Source organism: Chiloscyllium plagiosum, unplaced genomic scaffold (assembly GCF_037043375.1).
Source record: "Chiloscyllium plagiosum isolate Xiang-an unplaced genomic scaffold, Cpla_swu_hap1 HiC_scaffold_53X, whole genome shotgun sequence".
NCBI classification, from domain to species: domain Eukaryota; kingdom Metazoa; phylum Chordata; class Chondrichthyes; order Orectolobiformes; family Hemiscylliidae; genus Chiloscyllium; species Chiloscyllium plagiosum.
This window is the reverse complement of record NW_028270191.1, coordinates 24,260,477-24,276,923: the sequence shown is the minus strand read 5'-3', so window position 1 is coordinate 24,276,923 and position 16,447 is coordinate 24,260,477. Positions and strand designations below refer to the sequence as shown.

Here is a 16,447-nt window from a genome sequence, read left to right as displayed (position 1 = left end):
GCTCCGCGTCAACGCTTTCCTTGCCAGTTTGAAGCAAAGGCCCCCTCCTCATACATGGCCATCCCAGTCAGCTGGTAAGCCCACGTGAAGCTGTTTGAGCTGCAGCTCTCACAGAGAGTATCCCAGTCATCTTTTGTCCTGGTTCTGAATACCACTCCTGTTCAAGGTACTAGATGTGCATATTGTTTGAACTGTATACTGTTATTTTCAGAGTTTATGAAATCTAACATCTTCTTCCTTCTAGCATTTCAGATCGTGCAGGTTGAAGCCTGAAGCCTGGCCAAATCCTTTCTCCCCTTGCATGTTGCATCAGGAGCTTTTCCAGCCTGAGAGTACAGAGGGCGGGGGAAGGCATGTCATTATTTCTGTCAATGCTGATTGTCCTCTATTCTTAACTCCGCCACAAGTCAGTGCCTGACCATCACACGGTCTTGTCTTGACCTTGCAACAGCAGGGGCTGCAGATTGAGCAGGCACATACAGTGGACATGACAGTAGCAGGTCGGTGGGGAACGCAGGAATCAATGTTATAGGCTCACACAGGTCACTGTCACAGCTGTCCACTGTGTGAGCGTTTGCTGCAGCTCCAGGCAGTGGGAAAGGGACAGGGGAAAGAGCATTCCTACTGACACTTGGAGAACCAAGTTCATGAAGCTCAGAACCGGGAAGGGGGGCAGGGGGAAGGGGGGGGGTGGTCACAGTCTTAGGATACAGGGTAAACTATTTAGGACTGTGATGAGGAGAAATATCTTCACCAGAGACTGGGGAATTCTCTACCATAGAAAACATTGAATGTTTTCAATAAAGAATTCTTCGGGCTAAAGGGATCAAAGGCTATGGAGAGGAAATGGGAGCAGGGGACTGAGTTGGATGATCAACCATGACCATATTGAGTGGCAGAACAGGCTCAAAGGATCAAATGGCCAATTCCTGGTCCTATTTTTGACATTTCAAGAAGCAATCTTTACTGGCTGGGGGGGTCTCAGAAAGAAGGGAAACGTGATTTGTTTTTGGGAAGGGGTGTGCTGGCAACCTCATGTTGCTAGTGCATGTTGGGAAATAGTAAGGGCATTAACCATGACTTGGACAATACCTCCCCAACAAATGGACAAAAAGTATATTAGTCTAATACGCAGTCAAAATATGAGTTAAGCCATCAAATCCATTGATCCACAGCGCATTGCAAGACCTGCATGGCTTTCCAAATATATTGTATGCTCTCCTTCCCCAATATCTGTTAAAATTTGGTGTCACCTGCCAACTCCCAAGGATTCACAGTGTTAATGGTTATATTTCCATGGTTGTTTTAAGTTCTAATTTACCGTGTCTTTTCTATCCCACAGTATTGATGTCAGGGCCTGCTTCCTTTACAGATCGAAGCCTGGATCCTACAACCCCAGGATTGGTAAGTTCAACCACAGAATGGCCCGTATTGTCCCCGTGGCTTTTAAGAAAAAACAAAGGGGTGATGGGAAGGTCATGATGCTTGAACTTGTGTGGAAACAGAGCGCGAAATGGGATTGGCTGAGCGTTGAACAATTGGCGCAATCCGTTGATTTTCGATGTGGTAGAGTGGCCAAAGCTTGTCCTTGAGTGAAAGGTTGTTGAGGTCAGTTGGTTTTTGAATTTCTCCTGTGTACAATATATTAAACAAACATGTGATCCAAACAATGGGTGTAACAGCGAAAGAATGTGCATTGAAAGAGCTCTTTGTTGCATCTCTATTGTGTAAAATGTCCCAAAATCCATCTGGTGGTAGTGATTGCTTCGAAGTGTTGGAACTGCTCTTATGTTGGCAAATGCAGCAACTGAACTGCGCACAGCAAGATCCCGCAAACTGCAATAAACAGCAAATGGCCAGTTGAGGTACTTTGGGCGAGGGCAAATGCTGGCCAAGACTCTCAGCTCTTTGTGACCTCCACAGTGTTGTCTTTACCAGCCACCTGAATGCTTGGGGCCTTGACTTGGCGTCCCATCTGAAGGGGTCTCCCCAGACGATGCACCGCTGCTCTGGGAGTGACCCCTGAAACTGCCGGGTCAGATTGCATGGTGGTACTCTGTGGAGGGATTTTGAACTTACAGCATTCTCACTCTGAGGAGAGAGAGAGGTGCCAAGCTGTTGGGAACAGGTGCCTTTTATGCAGACAGCTGGTAGACCAGATGACACCTCAACTCTTGAGATACCAACCGCAGCCCCCTTCCCCCAAACCTCCTCACCCATAGCTGGGAACTACAGAGCCTGATGTAGTGAGTGGGATCTCGCTGAGGATCTGTGCTTCATGTCATCTTTGCCACCTACTGGGGGCATAGCCAGCAGAAATGAGCTACTGTGCTGGAAACAACATTATCCTGTATTTCCAGTGATCTTTTCATGCTTGTTGGATTCCACAAGATGGGAGCTTGTAATCGCTGGGATCCAGTGATTTGTGTCACTTGTGGTCTCGCGTTCCAGTTGTATTTTTGCATTGAGAAGTAAACGTGGCAGATGGGTAGATCTGAAGGACTCGCTCAATCTCCATTCAGATCACTTGCGATCACCACTCATACTGAACAAGATTGGCATTGCACTGAGACCTGTGCCAAAGCCAGGGTTGGCAAATGGGACCAAGTCTTTCGAAGCAATCGCGCTGACGTTTGGAATCGGCCCGACCCAGATGTGTGGCTGAATTTCCAGCTCCTTGAGGTGCTGCCTGTTTTTAAGCTTTGGCGAAAATACAGGAAGAATTGGCGCCAAATAAGCAGCATCACAGACAAATGTAGCTTGAAAACACAGCCTTATCTCATTCGCACCTTGCGGGGCTGATGCCTGTGTGTAGACAGTGACGCATTTCGCTTCCTTGCTTTCAACACGTGACTCTCAAAATGGTCGCTTTGCATTCCTGCCCCGCCTCATGTCTCAAAGCTCTTAACATACAGCCACGTTCTGCCCACTCCTGCAAGCAAATGTGGTGGCTTGTTTGCGCATGGGAAGATCCCACGGCACTGTCTTAAGGAGCAAAAAGACCTCCCTGCTCTTCCCAATCCAAGTGGCAAGGACTATCTTTATATCCATCGAAATGAGCTGAACAGGCGATAGTTTAGTGTCTGATCTGAGGGATAAGCATTCTGACAACACACGATATCAGAGCGTCCCTCAAAGATGCAGGCTGCATCCCTGGAGTGGGGGTGGCAGGAGGCTGTGGCATAACTGTAATGTCACCGGGCAAGCGGGCATGGGTTCGAATCCCACCATGGCAGATAGTATCTAGGATGAAAGGCCGGCCTCATGATCAGCATGTAACCATTGTCAACTGTTGTAAAAACCCATCTGTTCATGAGTGGCCCTGACGGAGGGGAACCTGCTGTCCTCACCCAGTCTGGTCAGGATATGACTCCAGACCCACAGAACTGCCACAAATAAACACTTGCCTTTAGCCAGTCACATCCAAGACTCCTGGCTTGACGTGAACAGGAGTCTGCAGAATCGGCCACTCGGTCCTCTTCTCTATCTAGGGGATAGCAGAGACAGTCTGACAGAGCTGCCCCCTCCATGCACTGTCTGTCACCTTTGCAGAGAAAGCACTTTTCAATTGAGTGTTTCTTTTAACATTTGAAAGCTCCTGTTTCTGAATGTGAACCAATATTACAAATTATTTGAAGGATTCAACATGCAAATGTTTGCTCATGTTTACGAACCGATATTTGATACCACATTGTGTTCGGATTTGGGGAAAAACCGGACTGATGAACACAGTCAGGGACAGAACCTGTTTGTAACCCAGGGGCAGCCTGCAGTTATTCCTATTCATGTGTAATTTCATTTTTCAAATAAAACATCACATTTTTCAAAGACAGTATACAAAAAAGCCAGTATTGCAGGAAGCATTGAGAAGCCGTTGATCTCAAAATCACGATTGACCAGGGTGTCTGGTTGGGTTCAGAGCTGGACGCTGACATATTTCCCATTGTCTGACCTTTGTCCTTCACAGTTCTTGGCTTTGTACTTGACGCCGATTCAGTTGAGGTGGATGGCCAACGCAAAAGGCCTCCCCGGGTCTCCTTCCAGAGAAGGAGACCAAGTGACCCTGAGAACCAATACAGCGGAGAGGTAGTCCTGCGGAGGCAAACCGAATCCAGCTGTATCAACGTTACCATGAAACTACAGGTACGGCGAGAGGTCGCGGGCAGCTCGCACTCACAAACAGCCAAAAGGGAAAGGGATTCCAGGTTTCCCTCATAGTGGGTACACAGGGCACAGGGCTGTTTGTGTCTGATGGTGGGTACACAGGGTATGGTGCTGTTTGTGTGTGATGGTGGGTACACAGGGCGTGGTGCTGTTTGTGTCTGATGGTGGGTACACAGGGTATGGTGCTGTTTGTGTCTGATGGTGGGTACACAGGGTATGGTGCTGTTTGTGTCTGATGGTGGGTACACAGGGCGTGGTGCTGTTTGTGTCTGATGGTGGGTACACAGGGTATGGTGCTGTTTGTGTCTGATGGTGGGTACACAGGGCGTGGTGCTGTTTGTGTCTGATGGTGGGTACACAGGGCACGGTTCTGTTTGTGTCTGATGGTGGGTACACAGGGCATGGTGCAGTTTGTGTCTGATGGTGGGTACACAGGGCATGGTGCTGTTTGTGTCTGATGGTGGGTACACAGGGCACGGTTCTGTTTGTGTCTGATGGTGGGTACACAGGGCACAGTTCTGTTTGTGTCTGATGGTGGGTACACAGGGCGTGGTGCTGTTTGTGTCTGATGGTGGGTACACAAGGCGTGGAGCTGTTTGTGTCTGATGGTGGGTACACAAGGCGTGGTGCTGTTTGTGTCTGATGGTGGGTACACAGGGCACGGTGCAGTTTGTGTCTGATGGTGGGTACACAAGGCGCGGTGCTGTTTGTGTCTGATGGTGGGTACACAAGGCGTGGAGCTGTTTGTGTCTGATGGTGTGTACACAGGGCGTGGTGCTGTTTGTGTCTGATGGTGGGTACACAGGGCACGGTGCAGTTTGTGTCTGATGGTGGGTACACAGGGCGTGATGCTGTTTGTGTCTGATGGTGGGTACACAGGGCGTGATGCTGATTGTGTCTGATGGTGGGTACACAGGGCGTGATGCTGATTGTGTCTGATGGTGGGTACACAGGGCGTGATGCTGATTGTGTCTGATGGTGGGTACACAGGGCGTGGTGCTGATTGTGTCTGATGGTGGGTACACAGGGCGTGATGCTGATTGTGTCTGATGGTGGGTACACAGGGCGTGGTGCTGATTGTGTCTGATGGTGGGTACACAGGGCGTGATGCTGATTGTGTCTGATGGTGGGTACACAGGGCGTGATGCTGATTGTGTCTGATGGTGGGTACACAGGGCGTGGTGCTGATTGTGTCTGATGGTGGGTACACAGGGCGTGATGCTGATTGTGTCTGATGGTGGGTACACAGGGCGTGATGCTGATTGTGTCTGATGGTGGGTACACAGGGCGTGGTGCTGATTGTGTCTGATGGTGGGTACACAGGGCGTGATGCTGATTGCCGCTGCTTTGTTTGACAGGAGAACCTGCGGGATAAACTGCGGCCCATCCCGGTGACATTGACCTACGTGATCAAGGAGGTGAAGCGCAAAAAGAAGCAGGTGGAGAGGCAGCTGACTCACCTGATGCCTGTCTTAAATGCTCAGGACTCAAACGTACACAGAGAAGAGGTAAGCGTGGCCAGTTCCTCCCCGCAGTTTCTCACGTGGCCAGGAATAAGTTGGAAAGTCACTGCGCAGTCAGAAGTCAGTGAGTCACATTCACCGGTTTTGCCTGCGCCGCACTTGGGCCGATTTTGGCGCCAGTGGTTAATGAGGGGAATGTTTGTGTTCTCTACCTTGCTCATAATTGGGCTTTTGACCAATCAGACAACTGGCCTCTGTGTGGAATGGAAGACTTGAGTTTTCTCGTCAGAAGTCACATGACACCAGGTTATCGTCAAACCGATTTGTTTGGAATCACTCGCTTTCAGAGTGCTGCTCCCTTCATCAGGTGACGGTTTCTTCCATCTTTGACCAGTCCACTCCAACCCCAGCCCCTCCACATTATCCGTTTTCTCTCACCTTTTCTGATCCCCACGCATCCTAACTCAGTTTCCAGCCGACAACGCCCTTTTCAAGTCCGGTGCCTGTTGTGATGTTGGAAACACAGCTGCCTGTGCGCACACAGCAAGATCCCACAAACAGCATTGAGAGAATGAGCTGAGAATGTTTTGTTTGGGGATAATGTTGAGGGATGACCAGACACTTGGGAGAATTAGTCTACTCCTCTGTGAAAACTACCACCAGATCTTTTCCTGAGAGGGCACACTCTGTTAAACATCTTGTCCAAAGGACAGTTCCTCGAACAGTTCCGCACTGCCTTCATTCTGCACAGGGACAATCGGCTTTGACTTTTGTGCTGTGCAGTGGGTCGGGGGCTTCACTCCCTGTTATGGAAACTGTGACATCGAGGTGTTGTCACTGGATGACTAATCTCGAGGTCCACCCTCATGCTCTAGGACATGGGTTCAAATCCCACCACAGCAGTTGGTCGAGTTTTTTCAATTCACGTCGTAAATGTGGGATTGAAAGCCAGTTTTCGTGACGTTGACCATGACAGTGTTCAATTGATTGTTGCCCTAGTGTGCTTCAGGGAAGGAAATCTGCCGTCCTTCCCTGGTCTGGGCCTACATGTGACTCCAGACCCACAGCCGTGGGGTTGACTCCTCAATGCCCACTGAATTGGCAGGGCAAGCCGTTGAGTTCAAGGGGCAGTTAGGGATGGGCAACAAACGCTGGTCTTGCCAGCGATGCCCACATCCCATGGAAGAATAATGAAGCCATTTGCTGACTTGGAAATCACAGCCCACCAGCTGAGCAGCTGTTTAAAAAGCAACCAATTGAATTGTACTTTACTGACAGGTCTCCTGTTGCTTGTTCTCAGGTGAATTTTCTAAGGGAGGGTTGTGGCCCGGATAAGATTTGTCAGAGTAACTTACAGATGAAGTATAACTTTTGCACCAGACTTGATGAGGATGTATTCCAGCCCTTGTCAAAGTACGTATCAATCTCTTTATTCTGGGAGATATTCCATAGCGATAGTGTTGTAAGGGACTTGTGCATAGCACACACCAGGTCACACAAGGGTTACAGCACAGAAGGAAGCCCTTCAGCCCATCGGGCAAGCACTGGCTCATTACACCAGCATCATTAGTGAGTGCCAATCTCGAGCCTTCTCTTCCCTCTGTACTCTTACCCTAATGCACTTTGTATGGCTTGATCTACCCCTGTACTGCACATAAAACAAAACATTTCACTGTATTGAGGTATATGTGACAATATACCTCAAAGCAAATCAAATCAAAATATTTCCCCCATATCCCTGTACCCCATTTCTATCCCAATAACCATCCAATGCCCCTCTTGAATGCCTCAATGGAACCTGCCTCCCCCACATTCCCAGGCAGTACATTCCAGACCCTAACTACTCGCTGGGGGAGAAAGGTTTTCCTCACCTCCCCCTCACTTCATCCCTTTCAATCTCTGTCCCTCTCATTCTTGTCCCTTTTCCATGTGGGAACAGTTTGTCCCGATCTACTCTGTCCACCCCCCTCCCCCCATGATGTTGGAACCCTCTCTCAGATCTCCCTCTCAGCCTCCTTCTCCCCAAGGAGAACAGTCCCAATGTCTTCAATCTCTCCTCCTCACTGAAGTTTCTCATCTCTGGAACCATTCTGGTAAATCCCTCCTGCCCTCTCTCTCCAATGTGTTCACATCATTCCTATAGTGTGGGGCCCACAACTGGACACAACCCTCCAGCTGAGGTCTAACAAGGGTCTTGTACAAGTTCAACATCACCTCCCTGCTCTTGTTCTCTATGTCCCTATTAATAAAGCTGAGGACACTGTGTGCTTTATTAACTGCTCTCTCCACCTGTCCTGCCACCTTCGATGATCTGTACCCAGATAGACCCAGCTCCCTCTGCTCCTGTATCCCCTTTAGAATTGTCCCCCTGATTTTAGATTGTCTTTCAATGTTCTCCCAACTAAAGTGCATCACCTCACACTTCACTGCATTGAACCTCATCTGTCACCTCTCCACCCACATCCTGTTGACATGACACTTGCCTACGTCACAATGTCCCTCTTCAGACACTGCCACTGCAATAGAGTGCAGCATCCCTGGTGACTAGGACCTGCTCCATGCCCATCTCAGAAGCATCACAGAAATGTTACAGTGCACAAGGAGGTCATTCAGCCCCATGTACTTGCCCCCAGTTCTGTTCTCTGGTGCCAGTCTCCTGCGTTTTCCCCTACCCCTGCACCATTTCGGAAGCATGCTGACTGTCCTCTGAAATGTTCATGTTGCGATGGAGGAGTGTACTTTGTCCAGAGCACTGTTTCTGAAGGAAGGTTGATTGCACATGTCCATCTTTGCAGAGATGAGCAAGGACAGCAGGTATTTTATCTCAGTGACCAGAAGGACATTGCCTTGGAGATTACCGTCACTAACCTGCCGTCGGACATGGCAAACCCAATGAAAGACGGTGATGATGCTCACGAGGCAGTCCTGATTGCGAACTTCCCAGACACTCTCTTCCACTCTGCCTTCCGAACATCTCCAAAACAGGTACCAGCACCTGACGCTTTCGGAGCGATTACAAAAACCATTCGTGCTTTTTTTATTCACTGGAATCATTTGGAGTGGGAGGTCAAGGAGGTCAAATTTAGCAGCTTATGTGTATCGCTATGGCGACACAACAGAGGTGAGTGGCAAGTCAACTCTCACTGGCCAATGTGTTTGTGTCTTGCCTTCCCAGGACAGCAGTCTGGTCTGTGTTGCCAATGCCAATGGATCCCAGGCCGAGTGTGAGCTTGGAAACCCAATGAAGAGGAATGCTCAGGTATGCACTTGTTTTCTGTGGATGGGCGTAAGCCACGTGACCTTCACCACATACTCGGCACAGCGGGTCCATCCAGTCAGCAGAATGCAAACTGGCCATTCGGCCCAAAACGTCCCCTCTGGTGTCTCTGCTGCATAACGCCAGGCTTCTAATATCCCATCGACACATGTCTATCTAGTCAGGGCATCAGCAGAGAGAGGCGAGGACTCTGAAAGCACTCCAGTTCAGTCTTGTTTGTTCTTGTCACAGAGGGAGCCAGTTTCTCATTCTAAAACAAAAGACGCTTCTGGTCTCCTTCCTATCAGAAAGATGTTGTGAAACTTGAAAGGGTTCAGAAAAGATTTACAAGGATGTTGCCAGGGTTGGAGGGTTTGAGCTACAGGGAGAGACTGAACAGCCTGGGGCTGTTTTCCCTGGAGCGTCGGAATCTGAGGGGTGACCTTATAAAGGTTTACAAAATTATGAGGGGCATGGATAGGGTAAATAGACAAAGTCTTTTCCCTGGGGTGGGGGAGTCCAGAACTAGAGGGCATAGGTTTAGGGTGAGAGGGGAAAAATATAAAAGAGACCTAAGGGGCAACTTTTTCCTGCAGAGGGTGGTGCGTGTATGGAATGAGCTGCCAGAGGATGTGGCGGAGGCTGGTACAATTGTGACATTTAAAAGGCATCTGGATGGGTATATGAATAAAGTTAAAAATCACACAACACCAGGTTATAGTCCAACAGGTTTAATTGGAAGCACTAGCTTTCGGAGCTCCCCAGTTCAACACCGGCATCTCCGAATCATGGTATATGAATAGGAAGGGTTTGGAGGGATATGGGCTGGGTGCTGGCAGGTGGGACTGGATTGGGTTGGGATATCTGGTCGGCATGGACGGGTTGGACCGAAGGGTCTGTTTCTGTGCTGTACATCTGTGTGACTGTATGACATGTTGAGTAGTTGTGCTGAGAATGCAGAGTTCTTGCTGTCGCTGTTCAGCGAGGTATGGGTGTGCTGACTCTGTGTACTTTGTTTGATAGGTCACCTTTTACTTGATCTTAAGCACTTCTAGAATCGCCATTGAAACAAGAACTTTACCGATTGTACTTCAGCTATCAACGTGAGTGCTGTCTGGGGCAGAATCACTTCTGACAAATGTGAATTTCGTTTCTGTCCGTGTTGTGGATGACTTTCAATGTGGATGTGTGTGTGTGTGAGAGAGAGAGAGAGACAGCTCTGACCTGTCCTGAGTCTAGTCTAACCCTGAAATCTTGTAACTCAGCCCCACCACCATCTCACTCAGCCGCTGCACCGTCTCTTCACTCACAGTCTTGGATCACGGAAGACTGAAGGTTGTCCGCTCTGAAACCTCTCTCTCCTAAGGGCTGCTTCCAGGTCTCTCCCTGATCACTAACGGAGGCTCTACCAGACTGTTAGAGACATCATTGACCCCAGGGAGATCTTTCAACCCCATGCCCTCACCATCAGTGGAACCATCTATTTCCTTATTGCCTTGGTAATATCCCTGGACTCTGACCCTCTCTCAGCTTGTCTGCTGCTGAAAGCCTCGCTGATGCCTCTGTTCATTCTCTATTCAAACACACACCTGGCTGATCTGCCATATTTTACCTCCTGTAAAACAGCCTGTCGTTACCTGCTTTCTGTCTCTCTATCTCTCTCTCCCTTTATTGAATAAAATTTGTATTCCCTGATGTCTTTTTCGTTCACACGTTGTACACATGAGCAAGTTGCACCCTAGGGAGTTCACTGTTTGGGATTTTTGGCATGGTGCTGAGACACCATGAACCATTTCACTTGTCCTCTCTCCAGGCACTACCTAATGTGCTGGGCCTTTCCAGTATTTACATCCCTCTCGAGTGCTGTCGCGGCTATGGCACAGCAGCTGTCAGTTTTCTCTGTGAGGTTACCTCACCAAACAAGATGGCCTCTGATTTCCCCCCCCCCCCCTCCACCCCGACCTCCCAGCATTCTGTCTCCACTCAGTCCTTCTCAGTGACTGAGATCAAGAACCGGGCAGTAGAGGGACATTAAAGCAAATTCTCACCTGTCCCTGGCCACCCTGCTACATTGAAATAGGAGCAAGAGTAGGCCATTTGGCCCTTCAAGCCTGTCCCACCATTCAATATGATCATGGCTGATCATCCAACTCATCCCCCTGTTCCTGCTTTAGCCCCCTAACTTTTGATCCCTTTAGCCTCCTAAGAAGTAAATCTACTGGAAAACATTCAATGTTTTGTCCTCAACCACTTTCTGTGACAGAGAATTCCACAGGCTCCCCACTCTCTGGGTGAAGCCATTTAGATTAGATTACTTACAGTGTGGAAACAGGCCCTTCGGCCCAACAAGTCCACACCGCCCCGCCGAAGCGCAACCCACCCATACCTCTACATTTACCCCTTACCTAACACTACGGGCAATTTAGCATGGCCAATTCACCTGACCTGCACATCTTTTGGATTGTGGGAGGAAACCGGAGCACCCGGAGGTAACCCACGCAGACACGGGGAGAACGTGCAAACTCCACACAGTCAGTCGCCTGAGGCGGGAATTGAACCCGGGTCTCTGGCGCTGTGAGGCAGCAGTGCTAACCACTGTGCCACCGTTTCTCCCCATCTCAGTCTGAAATGGCCTACCCAGTATCCTCAGACTGTGACCCCTGGTTCTGGACTTCCTGGTCATCAGGAACATCCTTCCTGCGTTTAGCCTGTCTTGCCCTGTTAGAATTTTAGAGGTTTCTATGTGATTCCCCCTCATTCTTCTAAGCTGCAGTGAATATAGTCCTGACTGATCCGGTCTCTGTTCATATGTCAGTCCTGCCACTCCAGGATTCCGTCTGGTAAACCTTCACTGTACTCCGTCCCTCGCCAGAACATCCTTCCGCAGGTAAGGAGACCCAGATTGCATACAGTACTCCAGGGTATGGTCTCACTCTGTCCAATAGCAGCAAGACACCCCTGCTCCTGTACTCAAATCCTCTCACTATGAAGGCCACTGCACCATTTACCTTCTTCACTGCCTGCTGTACCTGCAATATCTAATTTCAGTGACTGGTGTACAAGGACACCTCCCCTTTTGCTACCCACAACATCTCACGGTAAGATACATTGCCAGTAAAACCTCCAGAGACCCCTTGAGCAAATAGGATGACCACCCTGAGACCATGAACGATGATGGATGCAGTACGGACTGCTGACAGCAGAGGGTACTGTTGCGCTTGGTTCCACTTTGCTGACTTGTACAAGGGCGCCATCTGCTGGGTCTTCTCACCAAACTAGCTTCAGGGCACAAGAATTTCGCTTCCATCTTTGCTTGGTCAATTGGTGAAAATAGTACAGCACAGGAGCAGGCCCATTGGCCCAGGATGTTGTGCCGAACATGATGCCAAATTAAACGAATCCCTTCTGCTTGTCGTTGGTCCATATCCCTCCATTCCTTGCATATTCATGTGCTTATCTCAAAGCCCCTTAAATGCCCCTATCGCTTCTGCCTCCACCACCAACCCTAGGCGTGCGTTCCACACTCCTACCAACCTCTGCAGAAAATACTTGTCCCTCACGTCTCCTTTGGACTTTCCCCCTCTGACCTGAAATGCATGCCCTCTGGTATTAAGCATTTCAACTCTGGGGAGAACAATTCTGACTGTCAGCCCTATCAATGCATCTCATAAGTTTATCGACACTTCTACCAAGTCTCCCCTCAGCCTCCGTCACTCTAGAGAAAATAGCCTGAGTTTTTCTAGCCTCTCCTTATGATGAAGGGCTTTTGCCCGAAACGTCGACTTTCCTGCTCCTCGGATGCTGCCTGACCTGCTGTGCTTTTCCAGCGCCACTCTAATCTAGACTCTGATCTCCAGCATCTGCAGTCCTCACTTTTGCCTTATAGTTCAGACCGTCTAATCCAGGCAGCATCCTGGGAAACCTCCTCAGCAACCCTCTCCAAAACCTCCACGTCCTTCCTGTAGTGTGGCGATCCGAATTGAACACAACATTGAGGGTTTCTTTTCAAATTTAGCAGGTGACAGTTTAAAAAGCCAAAGAGCTGCAGATGCTGAAAAGCAGAAACAAAAACAGAGGTTGTTGAACACACTCAGCAAAGCAGGCAGCAGCTGTGGAGAGAAAGCAAAGCTAACCTTTCTGAAGCAGGGACCTGAAACGCGAACTCTGCTTTCTCTCCACAATTGCTGCCAGGCCTGCTGAGATTCTCGCTGCTGGAAAAGCGCAGCAGGTCAGGCAGCATCCAAGGAGCAGGAGAATCGACTTTTCGGGCATAAGCCCTTCTTCAGGAAATGTCGATTCTCCTGTTCCCTGGATGCTGCCTGACCTGCTGTACTTTTCCAGCAAAACATTTTCAGCTCTGATCTCCAGCATCTGCAGTCCTCACTTTCTCCTGCTGAGATTCTCTGTCAATTTAATCAAGATGATTATGATAAGAATCACGAAATGTGGCTTTTTGCTCCTTCCTAACAGCATCAGCGAACAGACCGGTTTGGACCCAGTCACAGCTACTGCTCACGTTATACTGGTACTGCCAGTCTCTCTCGTTCCGTAAGTGTATCCTCCATCTCTGGCAGAGCTTAGCTTCCTACGTCGCGAAACTGTCACCTGTTCGAAGAGCGAGTGTCAAAATTCAAAGCACTGTGGGTTAGGCACTGACCTATGACCTAACCGAGACCGATGGGAATGAAAATCTGCTGTGTCTGCCGGCTCTAAGTGTTGTCCATCCACTGAATTTGAGCCGCCCACCACAGCACCTTGTCAAACTGCTCCCATGCAAAAGAACTGCATAAAAGAGAAGTTTCATCAGGACCTTTCAGGGTGTCAGTAATGCATTTTACAACCAGTGAAGTACTTTCGACTTGTTTTATACAGGTAAACGCAGGAGCCGGTTTTGACGTAAAGATAATGTAGTCCCAGTCTCCTGCCTGTGAGAGATTGCTGTGTGTAAATACACTGTGGAAGTTGGTGGGGAGCAACAGAAATAATGGTGTCTCATTGATGCGATCACCAATTTCTGTCTGTTCAAATTTGCCCTGAATTATAAGCAGAGCCTTGTACTCAGCAATAATTGGCGAATGTCCAGTGTTTTAGGATTTGTGCAACCACCAAATTGGGGAGCCGATTGTCCCTGCAAACTGGATTGCACCTCTTTTGCCCAGTGCAAGCTGGCATTGCCAACGCCAAGTACCTCCAAGCAGAGTGCTCCTTTGTTCCACAGGGATGATTCCCGGCTTCCAACCACCATCCTTGGAGTTGTTCATTTATAATCAGTGAGTTGAGTAATTGGTGAATGTTATTTCATGCTGGTTATTTCCCGAATTTTACAGAAATGTTGAACCTCAAAATGTGTTTTTTGGAGGTGACATAATGGGAGAAAGTGCCATGAGGAAAGAGGAGGATTTGGGGAGTCGTGTTGATTATAAACTAACGGCAAGTACAAGTTGTTGACTAATTACTCAGTGAAGAATGACACTTACTGAGGGAAATGAATAGGAAGGGATTTTGGTGGATTGGGATCGATTGGAGGAGGCATAGGGAACATCTAAGGAATAAAGATGGGTTTATTTCCCTGGGATTCTTTATAAAGGGGTGGATTGGAAATATTTGGACCTTTTAGGATTCTAGACACCAGCAAGTGATTTGTGACTGTTGGGATCCTACACTCCCAGCAAGAAAAAAAGCTGCTCTCAAAGAGTATTGCAGAGGGGTAGCCTGTGAGTCTGTCTCTGGTCCACAGATCTTTGACTGTCTCATTGATGAGTTTACCCTCATGTGCCTTGGAATTGTACACTAAGAATTGGATTCACAATCTTAGGAAGGGCCTCTTTAAAACTATTTATTCAGGGGACATGGGCATCGCTGTCTGGGCCCAGTGGTTATTGCCCCGTCCCTAGTTGCCCCTTGAGAAGGTGGGGGTGAGCTGCCATCTTGAACCGCTGCAGTCCATGTGCTGCAAGTAGACCCACAATGCAATTGGGGACTGAGCCTCAGCGACACTGTAGAAACAGCGATATGTTTCCAAGTTTGAGAGTTATTTTGATTGACTAACACCTGACAAATGCAAGATTTTGATCTGTGTGCCACTTCTCTCGAGCCTGACCACCTGGTACCATGCTAATGTTGTCATGAGAAACAGAGCTCAGGAGAATGTGGGCTTTGCTTTTGAAGGCCGGCTACTCGTAGGGATTGAAAGTAGAGTCTCCTTGGCCCAGTCTGCTCTCTGCTGTGCAGTGATGTGGAGAGAAGGGGGGGGGGGGGTTCTGAAACTTTGAACACAGCTCGTGGCCAGCCGAAGGTCAAACTCCATCTTCTCTTTCTGTCAGGTGCTCAACACGGGTAAGGTGCTGAGAACTTTGAGCTCTGCTTTCCTGAACATCCAGTGGCCTTATGAGATCAGCAATGGCAAATGGCTATTATACCCGATGAAGATCGAATTTGAAGGGGATGAGAATACCCAGTGCTCTCCTGCCCTTGCGATCAATCCACTCAAACTGGTAAGCAGCTCAAACTCACAATCATTATTAGCATCGAGCAAAATGAAGATCTACCCCCAAAGAAATGCCTCTCTATTAAACACTGGGAAGACGGAAGCCATTTTTCTTGCCCCTGCCCGCTCCATTCCTTAGCTCCTGACTCCATCCATCTCCATGGCAACAGTCTGAGATTCAACCAGACAGTTCCCAATCTTGGGTGTCATATTCGATCCTGGAATGAGCTTCCAATTTCATGTATTCATGGTATCACTGAGAGCACTACTTTAGTACGATCACTCAACCTCACCCTCTCTCGGCTCAGCCTCATCCATGTCATTTTTGACCTCGCGACCAGAATATTCCAACGGACTCTTCGCTGATCCCCAACATTCTAGCCCTCACCAAAGTGAGCTCAGCCAAATCTCCGCTGCCTAGGTTTCATCACGCAGCCAATCCCATTTCCCTATTACCCCTTGTTCCCCCTGCCCTACAAGGTCAAGCAGCAGCTTGTGATTGGAATTCTTCTCCTTGTTTTCAAGCCCCTCCATGCCCTCAGCCCCTCCCCAACCCCTTCCCAATCTCTGTCACCTCTTTCAGCCCCCATGATCCTCCGACATCTCTGGGCTCCTCCAATCCTGGCCTCTTTTGCATTCCCTGTTCCACCTGCTCCACCACTGGTGGCTGTGCCTTGAGCTGCCTTGGTTGTAAACTCTACAATTGCCTTCCTCAAGCTCCCTGCCTCTCTACCCACCCTCTCCTCCTTCAAGAAGCTCCTCAAAGCCTATCTTTTGGACTCAGCTTTTGGTCATGTGACCGAACATGGGGCCTGATGTGACACTTTGCTCCTGTGAAGTGGTCTGCTCCTTTATATTAAAGGCGCTGTATAAATGCAGGCGGTTGTTTGATCTGGTAAATCGGCAGGACTTCGGAGCTGAAGCTGCTCGGTCTCATGTTGCGTTGGACCATTCCGTCTCGCGGCTGGGGAGGATATTTCAGGGTGATCACTCATCACGGGATACACTTCCAGAGGAAAGGACAATGTCACCGTTTCACAAACCCTTCCCGACACTGCCATTTCCTCTTGGGGGGGG

At 49.0% G+C, this 16,447-nt stretch overlaps 1 protein-coding gene across 3 annotated transcripts in view; it reads left to right on the top strand.

Annotated features, from left to right (window-relative positions):
• The window catches only part of LOC122543254 (integrin alpha-7-like), a 185,759-nt gene that overhangs the window by 144,049 nt on the left and 25,263 nt on the right, over positions 1–16,447 (top strand). For all 3 annotated transcript variants that reach the window (XM_087985511.1, XM_087985510.1, XM_087985509.1), the window contains 10 exons: positions 1,343–1,404; positions 3,968–4,143; positions 5,523–5,672; positions 6,928–7,040; positions 8,423–8,612; positions 8,803–8,886; positions 9,907–9,986; positions 13,354–13,431; positions 14,211–14,313; positions 15,207–15,377. In XM_087985511.1, coding sequence (XP_087841637.1) covers positions 1,343–1,404; positions 3,968–4,143; positions 5,523–5,672; positions 6,928–7,040; positions 8,423–8,612; positions 8,803–8,886; positions 9,907–9,986; positions 13,354–13,431; positions 14,211–14,313; positions 15,207–15,377 — 1,207 coding nt within the window. The remainder of the gene's footprint in view (positions 1–1,342; positions 1,405–3,967; positions 4,144–5,522; positions 5,673–6,927; positions 7,041–8,422; positions 8,613–8,802; positions 8,887–9,906; positions 9,987–13,353; positions 13,432–14,210; positions 14,314–15,206; positions 15,378–16,447) is intronic.